At 51.4% G+C, this 22,438-nt stretch overlaps 1 protein-coding gene across 1 annotated transcript; it reads left to right on the top strand.

The window, feature by feature from the left end:
• The first annotated feature begins 340 nt into the window (after window positions 1–340).
• On the top strand, window positions 341–21,478 carry LOC144934906 (uncharacterized). Its single transcript, XM_078861174.1, has 6 exons — window positions 341–755; window positions 4,496–5,452; window positions 9,646–9,780; window positions 11,672–11,740; window positions 16,534–17,487; window positions 20,761–21,478. Exons 1-6 carry the CDS (start codon window positions 341–343, stop codon window positions 20,907–20,909), a joined length of 2,679 nt encoding a protein of 892 aa, XP_078717300.1. The 3' UTR covers window positions 20,910–21,478.
• Window positions 21,479–22,438: the final 960 nt, after the last annotated feature.

Genomic DNA, 22,438 nt, shown 5'->3' on the forward strand with positions numbered 1-22,438 from the left:
GATGGTGAAGAATAGTCACAGTGGCGGCCAAGAACCAGAGCACATCGAAGAGCACCTCCGCCGAGGAGATGGAGTGACGAATTCAGCTCGTGTGTGCAGGTTCTAGGTGGATTGGCATAATTTCAGAAACGTGAAAAGCAGCGACGGCTTGGTGAGGCCTTCATCCAGCAGTGGATTGACCTTGGCTGCCGATGATGAAACATCTGAAGTAAATTACTTTTTGGGGGCATGTGGTTAGAAAAGTGATCGTGAACTGATTTCCACAATTCCCGTCCGAGCGAGAATCAGGTACAGAGCGCTGGGGCCCTGTCACCTCAACTCACCCCTTCCACTCCGTCCGATGCACCGGCGGCGACGAGCCGGCGATAACGGAGTCACCACCGACCCGCCAACGGCAATGGACTCATCTTCACACATGGGCGACACATTCATGACGAGCACCCCACCGCCGCCGCCGTCATCATCGGCCGCCTGCCCCTGGCTGGAGCGTCACGCTCCCCACGAGATGCCGCCACGAGACCCCGAGTGCAACGGTCCCAACACCGTGCTCTGGTGGACCTCAGGCTCGGCGGTGTACGGCATGGTGGGTGAACTTGCACCGACGATGCAGGGCCCCCCTGCCCGCCCCCAAGTGCCCGCTGCACCCAACGCGACGGGCATCACCGGGTTCCCTATTGAAGAGCGCCCCCCTCGATTCGCGCGCTCTCAGACGGAGTCGTTGCGCTCCGGGGCCGAACTGCCCCCCCCCCCCGCACGTCAGTCCTGGTGCTGTGCCAGAATTCAGACAAATATATTTATTTAAGTGATGCTTCAAAGAGTGAGAGGAAAAAAGCTCCGTTTCTTCACGCAAGCAATATTTCCGCGGTGAAGTGTTGGCATTTTGGAGGGGGCCCCAAAGGGAGGCAGCCCAAAACTTGCAAACCTGGTAGTGGTGGTGGTGGTGGCTTCACATTGGCTCTCTCCACCTCCCAGTCCAAGGGATTTCTCGAGCAAGACTGCAATAACCCCTCTAACGCCGTCTCTTTGTGTGCGCGCGCGCGTGTGCAGCAGAAGGATTTGATCCCCTTTAAATTAAATCTCGATTCATTTTGTGTGTTGTTCTTATGCGCACGTGTGGCACACGTTGCAATGGCAAACAGACGAGAATAACTGAAGTCTAATCACCGTTCGTGGGGGGGGGGAGGGGGGTGCTGGATCTTCTGTGGCTTTGCCGATTCAGCTCACCTCGTGACTACAGCGCCGAGGTACGACACGTCCACACCGCCGTGCTTCTGCAGACAGGTACTCGGCCGATTTGCACGGCGATTTGCACGGCCGATTTGTATTCGCGCCATCAGTTTTTTTTTTGCAAATCCACATTGCACACCTAACATCAGCGGAGGCGTCTCAGAGCACTTTAGGTAAACATACATTTTACATGAATGCCCAACACTTTAGTATAAAAAGATTGCAAGACAGAATTTTAGACTATTAACGCAGCAATGTACGATGGAACAAATGTTTTTACAGAATGTAAAACGTCAAAGTGATTTCCTGATCAGATTCACGTGGAACCGGTGCTCATCTCCTACTCACAAGCCCAGTTGTGGACATTCCATGTGCCTATGGCGGGGGCAAACCGCTTTAAACTCTTGGACCCTGGAGGAATAATGGGCTGAGTCAAACCCAAACCGCTCTACCGGCTGAGCTATCCGGCCGGTTTACAAAGTAATTATGTAATTAAGATAAAATAACTAAAATGAATAGCACGGTAAAAGCAGCTACCCAGCTGCTTTACAGATGCACTGACGAAGAGGGAGAGGGGGGGGTTAATGTGTAACGTTTACGTTTATCTCAAATAGATCCGCTCCTCTGATCTTCGTGGGGAGATCGCCCCGTAGTGGTGGCGCCAGACAGCGCAAGTCACGCGCGGTCAATGCGATAACGCGCGCGGCTCCGCAAGCGCGCGACGGGGAGTTGCGTCGCTGTTGATTGCACGCGCCACATGTGGCGAAAGGTTTACGGACTGCGAATCGTTTCAACGCGGAGGCATTTCGCGACCAAAATTCATCGTCGTAATGTTTTTTTTGGGGGGGGGGGTTGATCGCCTAAATATAAATGTGTCGGTAACCCACCACCACCCGACACAGCCGATTAGTGAGGCCAATCGCCTGATGAAGCTGATTGTAATCACCGGCGAAATGTCGTCCTCGAATTGTAAACGCTGTGGGTTTACTCGCCATCACACCGATGTCCCGAAGTAATAGCTAATTGTGACCTTTTGTTTACGTGACAAACCTTACTTATTGGCTGTGTCGGGTGGTGGTGGGTTAACGACACATTTATATTTACGCGATCGAACCCAAAACAACTTTATTATGAAAAGGGACTGTACTGTGTTCGTAATGGGAACCACACACTGCACTGGTCACAGCTGATGTCAATCCGGTGGAAAATATGACGTGATTCACCGAACACTTATATGGGTTTACAGTGTGTTCTTGACCCAGTTATACTTGACTGCATTCGTGATGAATATGGGGAGGGGTGGCACAGAGGTTGGTACACTGCGCTATGAACCCAGCGACCTGAGTTCGGTTCCCAGCCACGGTTAACATCAGTGGCGAATGCTATCTGAACCGGTGCTGTTCCTCTCCTAGGTTGACTGAGCTTTCAATGCGTGCCTCGCACGGTGCGCGTCTAGAGATCGTGACCGAGAGACAAAGAGGGCCAGGCCTAGTCTCGGATCGTTGTGTCATCGGTGGTATCGAACGACTTGTTTACAGGTGTCAAGCGTAACAATCTGAACTTACATGTTGACATCATGATGCGATGTGTCTTTTAGTGGTACAAAGAGCGCATTGTTTTACCTGTGTCACCGCGACGATGTACTTCACAGCACTGTGACATATACAAATATGCACAGAGTGCTGTATACTGTATGTTACATTCTAATTTCGGTTATTATTGTTTCCATAGTGTTGCTCAACTTTCCATGACTGCAGTCTTCCTGCAGTGGAAATGTTAATTTGATGATTGTTGGAACGCGATTTTTCTGTTATTAAAGTGCATTTGGTCAGTCAGCTCTGCTTCTCCCAAACTTCTCCATTACGCATGCACAGCCAAATGAGCGTGGCATTAATGTGACGAATATAAACCACGTGGATTTTTCCGTGGATGGGGGGATTGGTACGTGAGTGATTGGGGAGGCAGGTAGGTAGGTCAGTGCGTGGGTTGGAGGTGAGTGGGTGGGTCGGTATGTGAACTGGTGAGTAGGTTGTGTGGGTAGGTAGGTGGATAGGTGAGTGGGTTGGTAGTTGTAGGAAAGTAGGTACGTGGGTTAATGGGTGGGTGTGGGGAGCGGTAGCGTAACGGTTTGCGTGCTGCGCTACGAACCCGCCAACCGGAGTTCGAATCCTGCTCACGGCCAACATCAGTGACGATTATTTGAACCGATCCTGGGCCTCCCCTAGGTCGACTCAGCCTCAAGAGTACCTGCTGTGGTGTGTAAACAACGCCACTGGGGAGATAAAGGCGGTCGGGCGTGGTACTGGCCACCACCCTCTCGTGTGCTGTGCCGGCCTTTATAGGTGCTCGAGAACAGCACTTGCTGCTCCAGTCTGTTAAGGCTATACGGGGTATCTTTGTCTTTAGTGGGTAGGAGAGTGTGTAGGTACGTGGGTTGATGGATTGGTAGGTAGGTGGTGGGTTTGTGAGTTAGTCGGCAGATACGTGGATGGATGGGTAGGTTAGTAGGTATATAAGGTATGCATTGTGGTAGTTTTACAGCTGGGTGGATAGGTAGGTACATGAGTATATGAGTTGATAGTTTACATACCTAGATAGTAATCCAGGAGTATAACTCGGCACGAGGAGGTAGCGAAACTAAGTGCAGAACCACATTGCAACACGGTGGCTCTTTTGTACAACTATTGGTGACCAGGCAGAGACCATCACTTGAGAACCCCGTTTTACCGTCAGGCAGCAAGCCTCGATTCAAACCCCTCATCTCAGCGGAGCCGGCTCCGCGCTCTGACCTCTGAGCCACCTCAATAAACACGATCTCCGATCCCGACTCGATCCCGACTCATTCACACGCACGGAGCTGTCAATCAGTGTACAGCGTGGCCCAAAGGTCAGGACACACAGGGTTATTTTCATTGACAGGATTTTAACGCTGGAATTAAACAAATGTAATTGTTTACTCTTTAAGTTAATATTGTATCTATGATTAAGTATGAACATATATGTTTCTTGTTCCTGTGGGATCACCTCAAAATCAGTCGTTTACAAACTCGGCCAAGAACCCCCCCGAGTGAATTGAGACGAAATATAATTGACGAATGTTCAACGTTGACACTTAATAAATAAAAAAGTCTTAAATGCATTTCAAAAAAGAATTCACGCATCAATGTTAATGCAATTCAGTCTGAATATTTGTTAAAATAAATATAATCACCCAATGTGTCCCACCCCTCCACCCCGTGTATAATAACCCGTGTCAACATCTGCACAGATTCCATGGCGCGCCTCGTGCAGTCCCCGCTGCCGCAGCTGCTGCCCCTCTTGGTGCTGCTCACCGCTGGCCCGGCCGCCTCTCACGACTATGGGGGCATGCCCATCGAGCTCGACCTCGAGGCCGGCGAGCCGAGCCTCCTCACCCTGCAGGGCCGCCTCGACCGCGCCTACGTGCGCCGCGTGCTCGGCTCCCCGGACTGCCCTCCCGAATGCGAGTGCCCACACTTCTGGCCCACGTCCATGTTCTGCGACGCCCGCAATCTCAGCCGCGTGCCGCCGCCGCTGGCCAGGACGGCATACCTCTACCTGCAGCGCGGCCTCATCGAGTCCGTGCCCGAGGGGGCCTTCGGGAACGCGACGGGGCTGCGCAAGATCATCCTGGACGGCAACCGCATCTCGAGCGGCAACGTCTCCGAGGGGGCCTTCTCGCAGCTCGCCCGGCTCCAGTACCTCTACATCAACTACAACCATCTGACCGAGGTCCCCAAAAACCTGCCGGCGAGCCTGAAGGAGCTCAGGCTGGCGCACAACAAGATCCGCGTCCTGGAGGGCCGAGTCTTCCACAACCTCGGCAACCTCACGCTGCTGCTCCTGCACGGCAACGAGATGGCGGTGGTGAAGTCGGAAGCCTTCGCCGGCTTGAAGTCCATCGTTCACATCAACCTGAGCAACAACAGACTCGACGACCTTCCCGGCGGCCTGCCGAGCCACGTGCTTCAGCTCTACTTGGAGTGGAACGCCATCAGCCAAGTGCCCGAGTTTTACTTTCAACAGTTCCCTAACCTGCAGTTTCTGCGCTTGGCCGGCAACTTCCTGAGCAGTCCGCGGGTGCCCGCGGAGGCCTTCAACGTGTCCACCCTCCTGGAGCTCGACCTCGCGTACAACAACCTCGACCGCATCCCCGCCGTGCACCGCAACCTGCAGTACCTCTACCTGCAGGCGAACAACGTCAGCGGTACGTTGGGCAGGTGACGGAATGACGAGCGAGTAACCAGATGTGTTTGCAGGGTGCTTCAAAATGTTTTTAACACTTCTGAGAATTTGCGAACAATGCCCCGAGATATGTGCCTCCTCCGAGCTCTGGAGACCACCGGGAGAAGATTCCAGGCACGCGTTGACAATGATGGCGAACAAGTGGAGATTCTTTGACTTTTCGAAGCTATTAACATACATTTGTAATCATCAGTTTAACACGTAGGCTTTCGCAACCAATATTATTCATAATAAAGGGTTTTTTTGGGTTAGATCGCGTAAGTATAAATGTGTCGTAACCCTCCACCACCCGACACAGCCATTTAGCATGTTGTGGATTTACTCTCCAACACACCGGTGGGCTGAAGTAGTAACTAATTGGCGTTTTGTTTACGAGACAAATCCCTTACTAATTGGCTGTGTCGGGTGGTGGAGCCATACGACACATTTATGCTTACGCGATCTAACCCAAAAATATTTATTATGAATTTATCATGTTACAGTGTATTGTCCGTTCTTTTTCCATTAAAAACGATAGTCCCATATAATTGTTAACATTGTCTTGAAGCACCCTGTATTTATTTTTAACACTCACGATCTTCCGACATCGTAACAGCGCAGTGCTTGACCCACAGCGCCACCAATCCGCCCGGCGCTCTTCGTCAACACCGCTCGCCTCATAAAGCAGCATCGTAGCTTCCCCCCCACCACCCTCCCCATGTTCATATTCCACGTCCAAGATGTTCCCATTTACCTCTTCCTTTGCACTCAATGTCTCTCTGTAAATACAAAACAAATCCACATTTACCCAGGCATGCCGATATCCCAAGTGTTTTGTACCAAGCGGTTTTGATATGCCGTTGCATGTGCAGTAGACACTGAATAAAATCAAATTCTATTGAGTTCTATTATTCATTTGGGTTTATCAAATTGTACACGTGCGAACCGCATCGCAAAATGTCTGTGCAAACAGCGTCGCTTTCGCACGAGAGATCGTTTGAACCACCGCCACTGCAGCCGCTGTATTTTTAATTTTCTAGATTTTCTTCCCTTGCCCCTGCCGCTGTGCCCAAGGAAGGCTCCCCTACGGCCTCGGCTGTCTTCCCTTTCTCATCTTGTATTTAATGAGCGCTTTTATCCAAGGCGCTTTGCAAGGGTTTATGAGTGGTACAATTATTGTGACTAAAAGCGATACGGTGAATAGGGATGGGGTATAGTGAGGGCGGTTTAGCGAGTTCCGGAATGACGGTGGGTGCCTAGGGATAGAGGGAAGAGGATGGACCAGGGAGAAGAAGCGGGGGTCTAGAGGGAGGAGCGGAAACTCGACAGGGAGGAGGGGAAGCTTGCTCCAGAGCAAGGGGACAAGTAGGGAAACGGTGATTGTGCACAATTAGAGCGGGGAACGGTTCGGAGTAAGAGAGGTTGAGAGCGCAGCGAGCGGGAGGGGACACGACACGAGACGAGGGGAGCGAGGTAAGGTGGGGCAAGGTCGTGATGGCAACAGCAGCTGCTGCTTCCTCTGCGAGATGTCTCCCCCACGGGGCCACACCTTTGAGGCGCGAACTCACGTCCACATTTCCCGTTCGGCGTCTCACATTCCAGAGAAGAGAAGTGGCAGAGCTGCTTGGAGGTCAGTCAGGCTGAGAGCCTGGGTTCGAATCCAGGCTCCAGCCGCCCGTGATCAAACTGGGTTCTGGGTTCTCAAGTGCAGCGAGTAGATCAACAGTTCAGTCACAAAAGGCGATGCAAAGAAAGTCACGTGAAGTTTGTTTCTGCAAAACGTGATCTTTAAGAATTCAAATATCGGTTTGACTGTGATGCGACAACAACCCCTCTGTGGCACGGCGGGTGGGAAAGTGCTGCAGACACCGACAAAGGGGATGTCGGAGGTAGCTCTGTGAGATCAGCTTCCGCGGGTCGTTCTTTCATGCCGAAGGGTCGGCACTGCCTTGAAAGAGATCCTAATAAAAGCTTCATCTCACGTGACGTGGCAACGACAGCACAGTTGGGATCAAATTTGGAGAAAAATTACGCAAACATTATTTGTAGAAGCATCTTTTGGGGAAAACTGTGCTGATGATCTTCCGAGATAGACTCAAAGGGGAACTCAAATTCACCCACCTCACGCAGAATGAAAATTCCCAAGGAAAGTTCAAAGCTGGGTGACCTGGCCGGGGTTAGTGGATGTCAGACACGGAGCTTACAAACTCCACATGCACACTGCTCTCATCGTCCAGTGATCCGTCAACCTCATGTTACAGCCGCTCTCAACTCGATACGGCCCCTTGGTGCCTATATGCATGAACCACTGTGCAAAAAAGATGTGTTCCAGGCTGCTGTATATACAATAGCACAATGCGTCTCACCAAATCACTCGGAATGTGACGTGGCCATAGGGTAAGCAGGCTTTGAGCCTGGATAGCGTGCTATGGGTGACCACGTGCTATGGGTGACCACGTGGTATGGGTGACCACGTGCAAGTGGTGTAGGTTGCTCCTGGGCCACGTCATCAGAGGGCATTTCAAGAAAGTCCATTGTTATCCTGTACTATGTCCCCAACATCTACGCCCCCTGCTTTCACCAACGACCACTGACCAGCATGGAGAAATATGGTCAAACAACCCCCGTGAACCGCATTGCATGGGAAGGCCCTCATGCAGAAGCAGATTGACAAAATGACCATACACAAGCAACCAAGATGACGAGGGTTGCCACCTCTCCTGGTTTTCCCAGGAACATCGTCTTGTTGACCTACCTAGCTATCCTGAGAAACATTTAAAGCCCTCCCTGTAACTATACAAGTCCACGTTTTGTGTTATCAACGTTGCAATAACACACCTCTCAAGACAATGCATTGACATCTCATTCTCCCCTCAGCTGGCATCGTAATAAATTAATCCTCTTCCCATGGAATACATCCCAGTTTTTTTCCACTTCACAGATGGAAACCATACCTTGTACACGTTTAAAAACGCCCTTCACTCGGAGGTCGTTGGGGAAGTGGCCGTGTATCCCCCAGGCAATGTCCACAGACTCAGGATCTCTGAGTCTGTGGACATTTTAAAAATGCGCCTTCAAAAAAACTACTTATACGCTTCCGCTTATTACATTTAAAGTTAATTTAGTAAATGTTTTTTGTATGTATTTATAATATTCTTTTTATGCTGATTGTCTGCTGCTGTGTCCTGTACAGCGCTTCGAGATCCTTGATGAAAAGTGCTACATAAATGCATTTATTATTATTATTACTACACCGCTAAAACAACGATTGTTTTGTTTCAATAAAGAGAAAACCGTAAAAAAAAACCGAAATGCAAAACACGGCTGCCCGGCGATAAGAACGCTCGTAAAGGCCAAAGCACACGAATGCGCCTTAGAGTTGAGAGCGTTGCCGGCTCGTGGGAGGGGGGCACGCGCATGTGGCCGGCAGCCCGGATGGCATTTACGGAGAGACTCCTGGCGTGAATTCCATGAAAGTGACCGAGAGGGCCTCTGGCCGCCGTTTGTAGAGAGCGGCGGGCGGGCGGGCGAGCGGGCGAGTGAGTGAGCGAGCGAGCGAGCGACCGCCCCAGGTCAGCTGGGAGTAATCTCGCTGCAGCGGCTGCCTTGCTGGAGCCGTGCCAAATTCGGGCCACTCAGGAATGTCTCCGCCAACTGAGACCTTAATTGTCAGCGATTCCACGATGATTTCATCTGTTTGTGTATAACTGTATACTTTAATTGGCGAGAAGTCATTTTCGTCTGGACAATGTTGAAATATCATCTTGGCTTTTTTATTATTATTTTTTACGGTAATTTATTCCACCCGGCCACGCATTTGAACCACTTCAGATGGCTACATTTAACTTGCAAAGTAGTCGTGGTTATCAGAATAACGCTTTGTAAATAATATATATATATATCACGGACCCTTGTGGAATCGGCATCATGTAACTGTCGACATTTGTCCCATTGTCTTCGTGTGTCCCCTTGTCCCTGTGTCCGTGTCCCCTTGTCTCCGTATGTCCCCTCGTCTCCGTGTGTCTCCGCGTGTCACCGCTTGTCACTTGGTACCACCATGTTCCCTCGCCTTCCTGTCCCCGTGTCCCCTCGTCGCATATTCCTGTGTCTGTACCCCCTTGTCCCTGTGTCCCCTCGTCCCCTTCTCCCCTCGTCCCCGTGTCCCCGCGGGAGCAGAGTTCTCCGTGGAGAGTTTCTGTCGGAGCACGGCGCCCCAGGACTACTCCCGTATCTCGCTGCTCCGTCTCGACGGGAACCGCCTCGCCTCGTGGAATATCCCCAGCGACGCCTACGCGTGCCTGCGGCGGTGCCGTCACTTCGTCATCTAGACGGCGCGACGGACACCACGGCGCAGTTGCCATGGCTCCAGCTGCAATGATAGCTTCCAACATGTTAATATTTTGGTATCATCTTGTATAATCTACATTTTCTTTTTTCTTACAGGTTCATTGTATAACGCGTAGGCTTTCGTGACCAATAGTATTCATAATCAACGTTTTTGGGTTTAGATCGCGTTATTTATAAATGTGTCGTAACCCTCCACCACCCGACACGGCCAATCAGTAAAAAAGTGTCACGTTGACAAAAGACAAATAGTTCACTGCTTTAGCCCACCGGTGTGTTGAAGCGTGTGTGGTTTCACGCTTCAACACACCGGTGGGCTAAAGCAGTGAACTATTTGTCTTTTGTCAACGTGACACTTTTTTTACTGATTGACCGTGTCGGGTGGTGGAGGGTTACGACACATTTATAAATAACGCGATCTAAACCCAAAAACGTTGATTATGAGGTTCATTGTATGTATGTTGAACTTCATTCGCGCCGTGCGTGGGCAACCGTGCTATATCGGAGGGGTGGGTACGTCACACGTGTCGTTCACGATGTATCTTGCCAACATTATTTTTTATATCACACCGAGACATCTTCCTCGTGTAGAATGCGCATCAGCAGGCATCATCCTACGCGTACGGCGCAACACGAATATTTACGACACGCGTGTACGTAGCACCGCAGTAAACGCGATTGGCAACATCTCAGACGCTTCGAAGAATTGTGAGTGATGTTTGGACGCGGCACCGAAGGCGTTTGCACACTTCAGACACGGGGATCGCTAGGGGCCGTGGCTTCATCACGCTACACAAACGCGGCCCCCAGAGCATTCCCCTCCGTAATTCTTCCAAGATGTAGCTTACAGAGTCGCGGCAATTATCCGTCCCTCAGGTGACCTTCAGTTCTGCTCGCACGGGGGGGGGGGGGGCGGGGGGGTGTGTGCCGGGCGTTATTAACGTAGCGATGGTGGCGCACACAGCACCCAGCCCGTCAGACGCCCGGGTCGAAGGGGAGCCGGTGTGGGGTGGGGACGCCGCCGCGATGTAACGGTGAGCGCGCACTGCGACTTCTAAACTCGGGGGTTCACCGGTTCGATCCCCTGACGTGGCAGTCGAAACAATGAGCAAGTCTGTAAGATCGTCGCCCACCCACCCGGCAGTACAGTTATAAATAGAGGCCCTTTCCACGTGGAGGCCGATCCGCCAGCAGCGGTGTGAGCGGGCAATTGCAGGGCTGCACCTTGACCGCATTTTAATAGGGGGAGAGGACAAGGCCATGAAAGTCTAAAACATACTCTTTTGTTCTTTCGGTAAAGTCACGTAGGTAGGAAAAATTATAGATCACGACGTTTAGATCGCAACAACAAGCAACCGTCTTCAGAAGACGGTCTATTATTATTTTCTATCTACGTGACTTTACCGAAAGATCCAAAGAGTATGGATTCCTGCCGTCACGAAAGCTTCAAATCAAGTCTCAAACATGTTTCGTTCATAAAGCGTTTTGAAAGCCACGCGTTTGTAAGTTGCAAACGAACTTGGCACACCGGTTTCGCTTTTAAAACACGGATCACAAATGATGATTACACACCCCGGATGCACGAACGCTCCCCACAGCCCCCTCCCCGTGTTTTTTGACGACTCGAGTCGGCAGTCACTTCGTGGATTCTTTCGAACAATTTCGCTTCTCAGGCTCCGGCCAGAAATCTGGGAAAGTCTTCCCAACTCGCCCGGCGGTAACTCAAAGCAACTCGGAAAAGCGTGGAGGTGTCACTGCTGTTTTTTTTAAATAAACTTCTGTCGTCCGTCACCTATGGGTTGATTGGTAGCTGCTCCTCAGTGACTCGGTGCCAACGCGAACGCAAACTCGTCGGCAGGTAAAACCGATTACTTCAAGAAACAACAACAGGCGAGACGTCCCACGTCTGCACCCCCACTCTACGCAGGTGAACAATAAATACGTTTTTAATAAATGACGTGAAGTTTGTTGTTTTATCCCGGGGACACCGCTGCCACTCATTGGCCTGCCGGATAACATCGAGATTTCACCGAACGATCGCGATGCACTTGAACTCCAATTTCCCTGAAGCCAGCTGCTGCACGATCGAGATGCGTTATAAAAATGTTGCGATCCGAAAGGTGTCGTTAGAGTTCACAGGACGCGCCAATTACGATCCCATGTCTCCTTCCCTCATCCCACGCAACATACAAACAAAATCAGGGTCCTCCACAAAAGCCAGAGAGAGCCCCGTGGTGCTGCGGTGCCTCGAGCAACGGAGAACGATGGGGATGGGTGGGGGGCAAAGGGTCCAAAAAATAAAATAAAAGCAACGTAATTTGCAGAATTGGCCGCACATGTCTGAAGGGTTGCTTGTGACGGCGGTGCGGTTTCCACCGCTCCTGGGGCTATCAAACTTGTGCCAAGTTCCGCGGTAACTGCCGCTGCCGCCACCCCCCGTGCCGCAATGAAAGGCAGCGTTATGTGAGAGAGGACGCAGCACAAGAAGCTGCCTATAGGTGAATAGAGCCGCCACGGAACTGGAGTGCGGTGGTTTTATGTTTTATGCGAAAGCGATCGTTGAAATGCGAATTTTTTTTGCCTGGGTCATTTGACATATTACACACCAGCACATTTATCAAGAATGCTCTTTCATTCTGGAATATATATTTTTTTGTTAATACATCACCTTCAAAATGTCATCTGTGTGCTGTGAAGAAGAGGCTGTTTGACCATACTTCACCACGCTGGTCAGTGTGGGCCGGTGAAGGGGGCGCCCAGGATCAGTTCAAATGATGACGCACCACCGACTTGAGCCATGACCGTGAATCGAATGTCGGTCACTCGGTTCACAACGCACAAACACCACGTGTGTGTGACAGCTGCACCGCCACTTCCCGCTATGTATCATTATCAACCAGGATCTATCCACTGCTCGATGAAAGCCTCCCCAAGCCGTCGCACACAAAGCAGAGTTTTGAAAATATTACATTATTTGTGTTAACTTGCTGGTTGGCTAATTGAGCAAGCCATCTGAGGATGTTTTTTTTTTGCAAACCCATATTCACATTTTTTTTTTAATATTCCCAGCGTAAACAAACATTGCAGTGAGGGAATATAAACAACGAGCCTGTGAGCATCGCCTTTCGTCGCGAGATAAGGAGCGAGCCGAGACGTGGACTCAAACCTCTCCCGAGCCTCGCGCCGCGGCGAGCAACATTCGCGCCGCATTCACATTTCCTTTCTCTCTCCGCGCAAAGCGCAGACTCGGAAGAGGGGGACGAGGTGGGGGCACGTGGGCGTCAGAGGGGTGAGGCGGAGAGAATTCCCACGGCAACATCACATTTCTCAGACGCTCGCAAAATGACATCACCTTTTCGGGCGTCTCTCAAGACGCTGATCCTGCGCAAATGAGTCAATTATCTTGGGCTTCATAAGAATCGCGTTCGTGCGACCAGCTGAGGCTCTTTGCGGCTGAACTTCGCGCCCGTGGGCGTCCTGGCCCGGCGACGTTCGCTCTCAAAACATAACGCGGCGAAAGACGAATTCAGAACGGATGCCGCAGCTGTGACGTCACGCGGGCGCGTGAACGGTCGCGCGAGCAGCAGCACGGATGGCGTCGCTCAGGAGAGAACTTCGGGGGGGGGGGGGGTGAATTCCCTCCGGGGAATTGGACGCATTGTCAATTCGAGTCTAAAGATAATGTTAGTTGCGTTGCGGTGAATGGTTGTGCCTCAATTGGCTGCGGTGGTTTCGCACCGATCCGTGTGCGTCGTGAACTCAAGAATCAATGGTTGCGTGCAATGTCCCACTCCCAGCAGGAACTTTCTTTGCGCAGTGCCTACGATATCACAACGTCATCCATTGCACACTTTCTAAATGACGTGGGTAATAATTACGAAGTGGGGCTCCCACTTGGGCATCGTGTGCCAACCGGTCCGGGCTGTAATTCAAATGCAAATTGCTTGGTCCACCTTTCCTGATGGGTGGGGACACTGCTCATAAAATACCAGGGTTTCAGAGAAACCAAGGCCAACTGGCCTTTTCATTCAATTTGGGGATGGCGATGATGGTGCGTTCAGTTTTGCCACATTTTCTAAAACTATGACCTCGACTATTGGGGTGATGTTGATATGTTGACGGTGAGGTTCCCGATCACGTGGAACTGTCATATTCATCGCCAACATTTAACGAGAGTTCACATGTTTGAAGAGAGAAAAGAAACACAAGTTTAATATTTTTTCTAAAAAAAAGCTAATTTGTATGTCTGTCGTGAACGTAAAAGTAATAGTTAAAAGCATATTGTGAATACCAAGATGAAAATAGTGTGTCCAAGATATTAAACATTTTCCGTACGACTACCACGCATACACACAAACGCGATATCACAACGCCTCTCTCTTGGCCACCCTTGAGAGTGCAGGAGACAGAAAGTGGTGGGGGGGGGGAGGAAAAGGTCGAATAATTTGTATATATATAAAGCGGTGGGAGAGCCGAGGGCGAGCTTTTGAAAAATCTTATATCCCGATTGCATCTCGTAAATAATGTCCCGTGAACGTCGCGTGAAAACCAGCCAACCTGTTCGTAGGGGCCCACGTGGAAGCGGCTGCTTTTGTGGGTGACCAAACAAAGGATGAGCAGAGGGCTGCGGGGTAGCGAGTAAGGCGGTGGCGCAGGAGGGAGGTAGCGGAGGAGGGACGCACATCTCTCCAAACGTGGGGCACGGAGAGGCCAAAGGAGTGACGTCTGTGTGGGTTTGCAACAGTACCACGGTGCGGGGTGCGGGGAGGAGTGGGAGTAGGGGGGGGGCAGGGAGAGAACAAGGAGGAGGCGGCGCGGAACGAACGTCGCGTGTTGGGCTCGTTTCGGAGCGAGGTTCGTGCCGAGAGGGTCCAGACGCGCAGCGGCCGGGCTCAGGCTCCGGGAGGGACAGGAGGAAAGAGGTTCCCTGACCGGCGTCTGGGTTGAACGACCGCACCGGGTCCGAGTGCCCGACCAGCTGAGCCCCAGGTGAGCCGATTGCGTGTGTGGTCGTCTAGATGTGCGAGCCTATTCGTCAACACCGTCACAATGATTGATGCCCGCGAACCAGGTATTTCCTGGCGGGCCAGGTGGCTCGAGCACGAAAGCCACCTGGCCTCCCGGCATCCAGGTGGAACAAGCAGACGAGGGATGTTGTTGGTGCCCGACCTTCCGCATCCAGTCTCGGTGCAAGTGACAAGCAAACTAAGCATACGCTTAGGGACCCAAGTAGCTCAAGGGGCCATGGATTCGTGAACTTATATGTGCTTACCGTGTCGACCCATACGGTTTGCCCCGTATTTTTGTACAGGGAAACTGAGTTTTCAGGTGCATGTGGCATACAGCCGTTTCAATACGGGCAAAACAAGTTTGTCTATTTGTTTGCGTTTCTCCCTTGTGATGGGACTTTGTCGGATGAACGTTGAGATTTATAAGGGCACTGGGTGAACAATAAGATCTGAATTGGTCTGTAATAAGGTAGGCACTGATAAGGGGTTAACAAGTATGTACTGTATGTGTTGAACCAAATACTGAACCAAATCAGCTGGAAATCAGTCCCTAACAAACATAAAAAACTTGTGATCATTCTGATGACACGACTGAAAATAGTAAATCATTGTAACTCGTATATTAACGAATGCCACACAACTGAGATACAATTGAGTTTCGTAGCTTGTACAGCATGTGTATGCGGTCACGTGATGCACCCCAAAATTATTTCACCAGCACCTGAAAGCCCCCCCCCCACATACCTGTGAACCAGGTGAGCCCATTCATCCATTGTGTTTCTTACAGGTAAGATTTGGCACCTCCGATTAGTACGGTTGGCTACGTACGGTGAGAAAGAAGTTAAACGTACATAGTACAATAATATTATTATTTTAGTGCATTTCGTGTTCGAGCCATTCTTAAAGTGCAACGCTATCGCTAAGGAAGGCACCGCAGTGTTTCACAAACACTGGCTGCAGTAGTAGTTTCAGAGCAGGGCGCGATGCTGCTTGCTGCTGTCTAACCTCAATTTGCGGGGCATTTTTGAGAATTTACCGAATTTGGACCCAGACGCTAGCAACACGATGACCGACCTACCCGTTCAAGAACGATGGCAGGTGATCTTGAACGTCTGCGGTATTAACCAGGGCTGCCGCCGGGTTTGAACCTCCACCAAGCACCCTGGTGCGTGGAGCTGACAATGCAGCCTGTGAACCCGGTTCCCGTGAGAGATGTTCACGGGCCAAGGTTGCTTTTGCATTGGAGCCCTAAGTGGTCCAAGTTAAAAACTGGCATTTGTAAATGTATAAATATATATCTGTTAAGTTTCATCATCAAGTTCATGAAATACAAGCGAAGATTTGTTTACCACTTTGGCCCTGCTGGAATTTGTCATCTCATAAATTCGCTAACAGTACCCAACAGTAACCAACTTCCATCACTAGCAAACGCTGTTATTGATGAACATGATGGCGAAGATGATTCTAATGATGACGATGACGATAATGACAATAACCATGATTATTATAATGCATATAATGATGATGCCACTGATGATGATGGAGATGATGACAATGTTGATGATTAAGACAACATCAATGATGATGGTGTCAACTGTGACACTCATTACGCATGACACTTCTGATAACGACTTCCGTGATGATGATGACGACTATGATAACAACGATACCGAGGAAAGTAAATTAACGGCTCGAGCACCGTTATGTCCAGGCCACCGAGTCCCCGGCACCATGAGGCTCCCACTCCAGCTGACCTCGCCGCAGCTGCTGCTGCTGCTCGTGACCTCCAGCGCGACCACCGCCGCCGCTCAGGAGGGCAGCTCCTCGGCTCCTCTCCCTCCGGGCGCCGCTACCCCTCGACCGGAGGGGGACCCTATCCTGTACGAGGGTCCTCACTTCTACCGCGACTGCCCCCGCGAGTGCTACTGCCCGCCGAGCTTCTCGACAGCGCTCAACTGCGAAGGCCGCCGCCTGCGCTCCGTTCCAGAGGTGCCCTCGCGCGCGATGCACCTCTACCTGCAGCACAACTTCATCCGCACCCTGCGCGCCGGCCCCTTCGCCAACGCCAGCGAGCTGCGCTGGGTGAACCTCAACGACAACAGGGTGGCCAGCGTCGAGGCCGACGCCTTGGGCGGCCTCAAGCACCTCCTGCACCTCTACCTGGAGCGCAACGCCCTCGCGGAGGTGCCCAGGGGCCTGCCGGGCAGCCTGCAGCAGCTGCGGCTGGCCTACAACAAGATCGCGAGCGTCCCCGCGGAGTCGCTCTCCGGCCTCTCCCACCTCCTCCTGCTGGACCTGACCGGCAACAGCCTGGCCGACGGCGCTCTCACCGGCGAGACCTTTAAGGGGCTGTCCAATCTGGTGCAGCTGAATCTGCATGGGAACCGGCTCACGAAGATGCCCGAGAAGCTGCCGACCAGCCTCTACCAGCTGTTCTTGGAGGGAAACCTCATCTCGTCCGTCCCCAAGGGCTACTTTGGCGGCTTTGGGCGCCTGTTCTCCGTCCGCCTGTCCTTCAACAAGCTGACGGACGAGGGCCTGCCGGCCACCATATTTAACATCTCGACCCTGGTGGAGCTCGCGCTGGGGCACAACCGGCTGTCCAAGATCCCTGAGATCCCGCCCCAGCTGGAGCACCTCTACCTCAACCACAACCGCATCAAGAGTACGCGCACACGTGCACGCGCACACGTGGAGATCTCTTATTTTTAATCCACTGCTGGATGAAGGCCTCTCTAGAGCTGTCGCTATCGTTTCACAATCCCGTGATGCGATACGGACACTTGGCTGACGGTCGTCGTTTGATGATGATTTACAGCCCTTTTGCAATCCGCTGCTGGGTGTGTCAGTTATGGGGGGTTGGGGGGTTGACCATACTTCACCATGCTGGTCAGTGCCGATTGGTGGAGCGGAGTGACCCAGATCCCAGAACCAGTTTAGATATCATCGTCATAGTCGAGAGCAGCTCGCAAGCAGAGTGAAAGCACTCAGCCCATTTATTTGAAACGAGTAAGATGAACACGACATGATCTCCAGCGGTCATGAGTGAGTTATTGATGGGGAGAGCCTTTTCACGTCTCAGCGCTTGACGAACTACGCCCAGATCGCCCTGGATGTGCCCGGACTCAGCTCAGCAGGACCGATGAGCCTGAGTTGCTTCTTGTATGGGTGACCACCTGGGCTTGCCAGGCATTGCAGGTGTAATGACGACTTGACACACTTGTCTTGAGATGGTTTCTTTATTGTAGAGACACGTTCACTCGAACAGGCGGAGACCCCCACTGCAACAGCCCCGAGTTTCCAGCGCATCTCCCTTATATACGGTCCGAGGCCACGCCCCCGTTCCCGAACCTTGTCGCTGGTTCTAGACCGCTCGCTCCAGCAGCAGACTCTACCGAACCTCTTCCATCACCTGGCCACGATCCTATTCTCGAACATTCCCGCAGCCACCAGTCCACTCGTACTGCAAGCTGACTCCCCTGTCATTACCTCCGGTGGCCACCAGTCCATTCGCACTGCAGGCTGACTCCCCTGTCATTACCTCCCGTGGCCACTTGTCCCTTCGCACTGTAGGCTGACTTCATAAGGGGGCTTTAAATTGGAGTCCAGAGGGTGAACAAACATTAACGGGAGATGATGAGAAGGATTCGTCAAGGGAGGTATTTTTTTGGGTAGCTAGAATGGCAAAATCATAAATCATAATGTGAAAATATAATAATTACTTACAGCCGTTTGTAAATCCACTGCTGAGTGAAGGCCTCCACACGTGGTGTCAGTCGTGCGGGTTGCTTGAGCATACTTCACCACGCTGGTCTATGTGAATTGGTGAAGCTGGTTTCCTGGACCAGTTCGAATGTCGCTTGCCACTGATGTTGGCTGTGGCCGGGAATCGAACTCAGATAAACCATGTTCAGAGTGCAGTGCGTGAACCACCACTTACTCTGGCACCGCATTAACACATAAATATGCTGACACGTTAACATGATACACAGAAGAAATAAACCTCTCTAACCTGATGTTAAAAAAATAACATTTCCAGCATGTCTCCTGCTAACTGATCATGCTCGTGAAAAAATAATTAGAGACGGGCTTTGTAGTGGAAATTATAATTAATTTCAGAAAATAACTGAGTAAGATAATCTAACTGAAGGCTTAATGTGCATGGAATACTGTGCAGACACTGGCCTTCGGCACACATGGGCCAGGCTTGGCTTTGTCCAAGTGTTGGAATCCACACGGGTTCGCATAATAACCTCCACTAGTTCTTGGACTTTTCATAAATGAAAACACACAGAGAGAGGCCTGGCTCTCCAAGCTCATTCATAATGCCGATGGCTCTTGGCACAAAGGAAACTACTTTGAAGATATTTTAATAAAAGTGGAAAAACGCAATATTCTGGAGAGAGAGAAAGAGATGCAAGCCACTTTGTGGCTTTTTTTAAACTTGACGCGGACGTTGCCACAGTTTTATTGTCACAAATTCCATTCAACGCCTCAATAAAAAAAACACTCGGCGTATTGAAAAATAAAGAAGGATCAGGCTCGGCGGATGCGCCGAGGAGATTTAATTTCGGGCCCTTGATTCATGAAACGCGGCCGCCTTGAACCCTAACGGGGAGCACATGCGCGTGAGCGGGGAGAATGACTGATTGGGTGGCGGCCTTTGGAATTCGAAGGTCAGAACCTGCAGAGTGAAAGCCCTGGAGGTGGAAGGTGACAAATGGGCAAGGAACTTAAAAGAGGCCGCACCTCGGGCGACTGTGGGTGCCGTGGGGCTTTGGGACCCCCACCCCCCCCCCCCCATTTGTCTTATTTGATACGGCTAACAGAGACACCAACAACATTGTTGGGTGAACATCGTGGTAATTTGGAGTCTGAATGTTTCTCTCCCTTCACCAACAAGGTGTGAACAGAGATGCCGAGTATGCTCGCGACAGAACGCTCCTCCGCACCTCCGATTAGCGCGGTTCGTCGCTCGCTACGTACGGTGCGAAAGAAGTTCAACATACGCGCACACCTACAATAGGGAGCAGTCGGCTCGCAACTGAGTCAATAGCGGCCGGCAGTGGCGGGGATTCGGCATCATTCGAGTGCAGTAGAGCTACCCAGCTTGCAGAGCGGCTGCGTCCCAACTCAAGCGTATATCCCCACAATCATCACCATCATCATCATCACCATCATCACCACCACGCAATGTTCACACCGCGCCTCCAACGTAGTGCATCTTGCTGCGTCCTGTGACAGCCACTACCCTCCACACCCCAGTGGCAGCTGTCCCTGTTGAGGCTCACGGTGAATGCAGCATAGGCCAGTGGGCAGGCACGAGTCTGTTAGTATGCGATGTTGCAAGTATGCGATTTAAGTAATTTGCGATTGATTTAAATCACATTTATCAAATATTGCCTGAAGAATGGCCTCACAGAATCTTTAACTGTGAAGCGGACAGCGCGTAGTAGTTTTAGTTCGTGTAGCCGCAGTATTAACCAGGTCGGCCACCGGGGCTGCAACCACAAACTCCTGCGGCAAGCGGGCAAGCACGCGTCTGCTGCTCCGCCTTGTCGCCACCCCAAGCCACACCCCCCCCACTCTCCCCCACCCCCTCAAGACCCCCCCCCCCCCCCCCGTGTAGCCTTAACAGACTGCTGGGGCAAGTGCTGTTAGCGAGTAGCAGCAGCTATGAATGCCGGCACGTCACACGAGGGGATGGGTGGCCAGCACCACGCCCGACCGCCTTTGTCTCCCTGGTGTCGGCGTTTACACACCGCGCCAGGTACTCATTCGAGGCTGAGTCGACCTAGGGGAGGCCCGATGAGCGATGCAGATACTCCTCACTTGTCTCGGTGGCCGTGAGCGGGAATCGCACTCGGGTCGCCGGGTTCGTGAGCGCAATGCGCTAACCGCTGCACCACCGCTCTCTCACCCCCCCCCCACCCCGCAGGCCTGGACGTGGCGTCGCTGTGCCCGTCTCCAGCTCCGTTTGCCCCGCGTCGCCTGCGCTTCCTCCGCCTGGACGAGAACGAGATCGAGCGAGCTCACCCGGCAGAGATCATGGTCTGCCTCCCGCTGCTCAACGCGCTCATCGTCTGATGCCACTGCTGGATGATGGAGGCCTCCCCCCCTACCACCCTCCTCCCCATGCTGCCACTTTCACGCACACTCCCGCAGTGTTACAACAACAACAACAGCAGCAGCAGCAGCAGCAAAAGTTCACCCATCGCAATCAACAAAATATGTTGAGAATATCTAACGGCACACACAGAATATATATCGGCACACACACTCCCGCAATGTAACAACAATAACAAAAATAGTCCGCCCATCACAATCTACAGAATACGTAGATTGTGATGGGTTATGTACTAAACTAAACTTGAATATTTGTACTCTTTTTTTTTACGATTCGCTTGTTTTCTCCAATTGCATGTGAATCGCATCGTGAGTAGAATGTGGTCTGATGAATTTACACAATGCATATTCACTAAATATATATAGAAACAGGAGCAATAAGTGTTTTACAGTAATTGTATTATTAATTAACTAATGCAAAGCATGCCCACATATTTACATATTAACACGTGCGGTTGTTAAAGACCCCTTCCCCTTAGATGATTAAACTTCGACATATTTTATGTTGTGGGAAGCGTTCAATAAAGGTTAACCAATTATGCCCATGCCTGCCTCTTCTCAATTAAGAACATGCGAACACCCCCGCATTGTGTCCATTTGATTAAAATTAATGTTCAGACCTCTGTGCTAGTCCACTCGTGAATTAACGTCGCCAGATTTCAACGTTGGTTGAAAGACTTTGTCTGACCATAACTTCATCACACCGGCTCGTGTGCGTTGGAGGGGCTGGGAATAGTTCAGCCATCGCTCGCCACTCACGGTAGCCGGGGCCAGGAATCTTACTCGGCTCGACGGGTTCAACGCACAATGTGTTGACCACTGCGTCACTGAGCAAACGAAAGCGGCCTGTAGGCGGGCAAAAACCATCGAGCAATAAACTCGGGATGACCGACGCGCGAGATGAGCAAACGGGTGGTGAATCTTGATTTGAAGCTTTCGTGACTGCAGGAATCCATACCCTTTTATTCTTTCGGTAAAGTCACGTAGGTATAAAATAAAATAAATCACGACGTTTCGGGCACAACACAAGCGTCCATCATCAGGTGACGGACGCTTGTGTTGCGCCCGAAAGCGTTGACTGCTATCTTTTTCTTTTAAGGCCGTAGCGATATTGCAGAATGTGTTGAGTATGTTTTGTCAATTGTCCGTGTGCACCAATGCCAACACAGCAGCATACCCAAGTAACTTCCTTCTTTGAAGCGGTACACTGTGAACAGCATATGGGTACTGTGGCTCTGTAAAACGGTGGGTAGGTGGCGCATTGGTTAGCGCACTGATCTATAAACCCAAACCTCACGTCAGCACCACGTTTGGTCTGCAACCAGCCCTGAGCCACCCCCACGCCCTTCGCCGTTGCACGCTGATCAGCCTGGTCTCACTCTCTCCGTACCCATCCGTCGAATGTCCTTCTGCATCCCAGCACTTGAAGGTTGCCTGCTGCAAGATCTCGCGCAGTGCAGGGGGAGGAGGGGGGGAGGGGGGGAGGGGGG

The sequence above is a fragment of the Lampetra fluviatilis genome, chromosome 11 (genome assembly GCF_964198595.1).
Source record: "Lampetra fluviatilis chromosome 11, kcLamFluv1.1, whole genome shotgun sequence".
In the NCBI taxonomy this organism is placed as follows: domain Eukaryota; kingdom Metazoa; phylum Chordata; class Hyperoartia; order Petromyzontiformes; family Petromyzontidae; genus Lampetra; species Lampetra fluviatilis.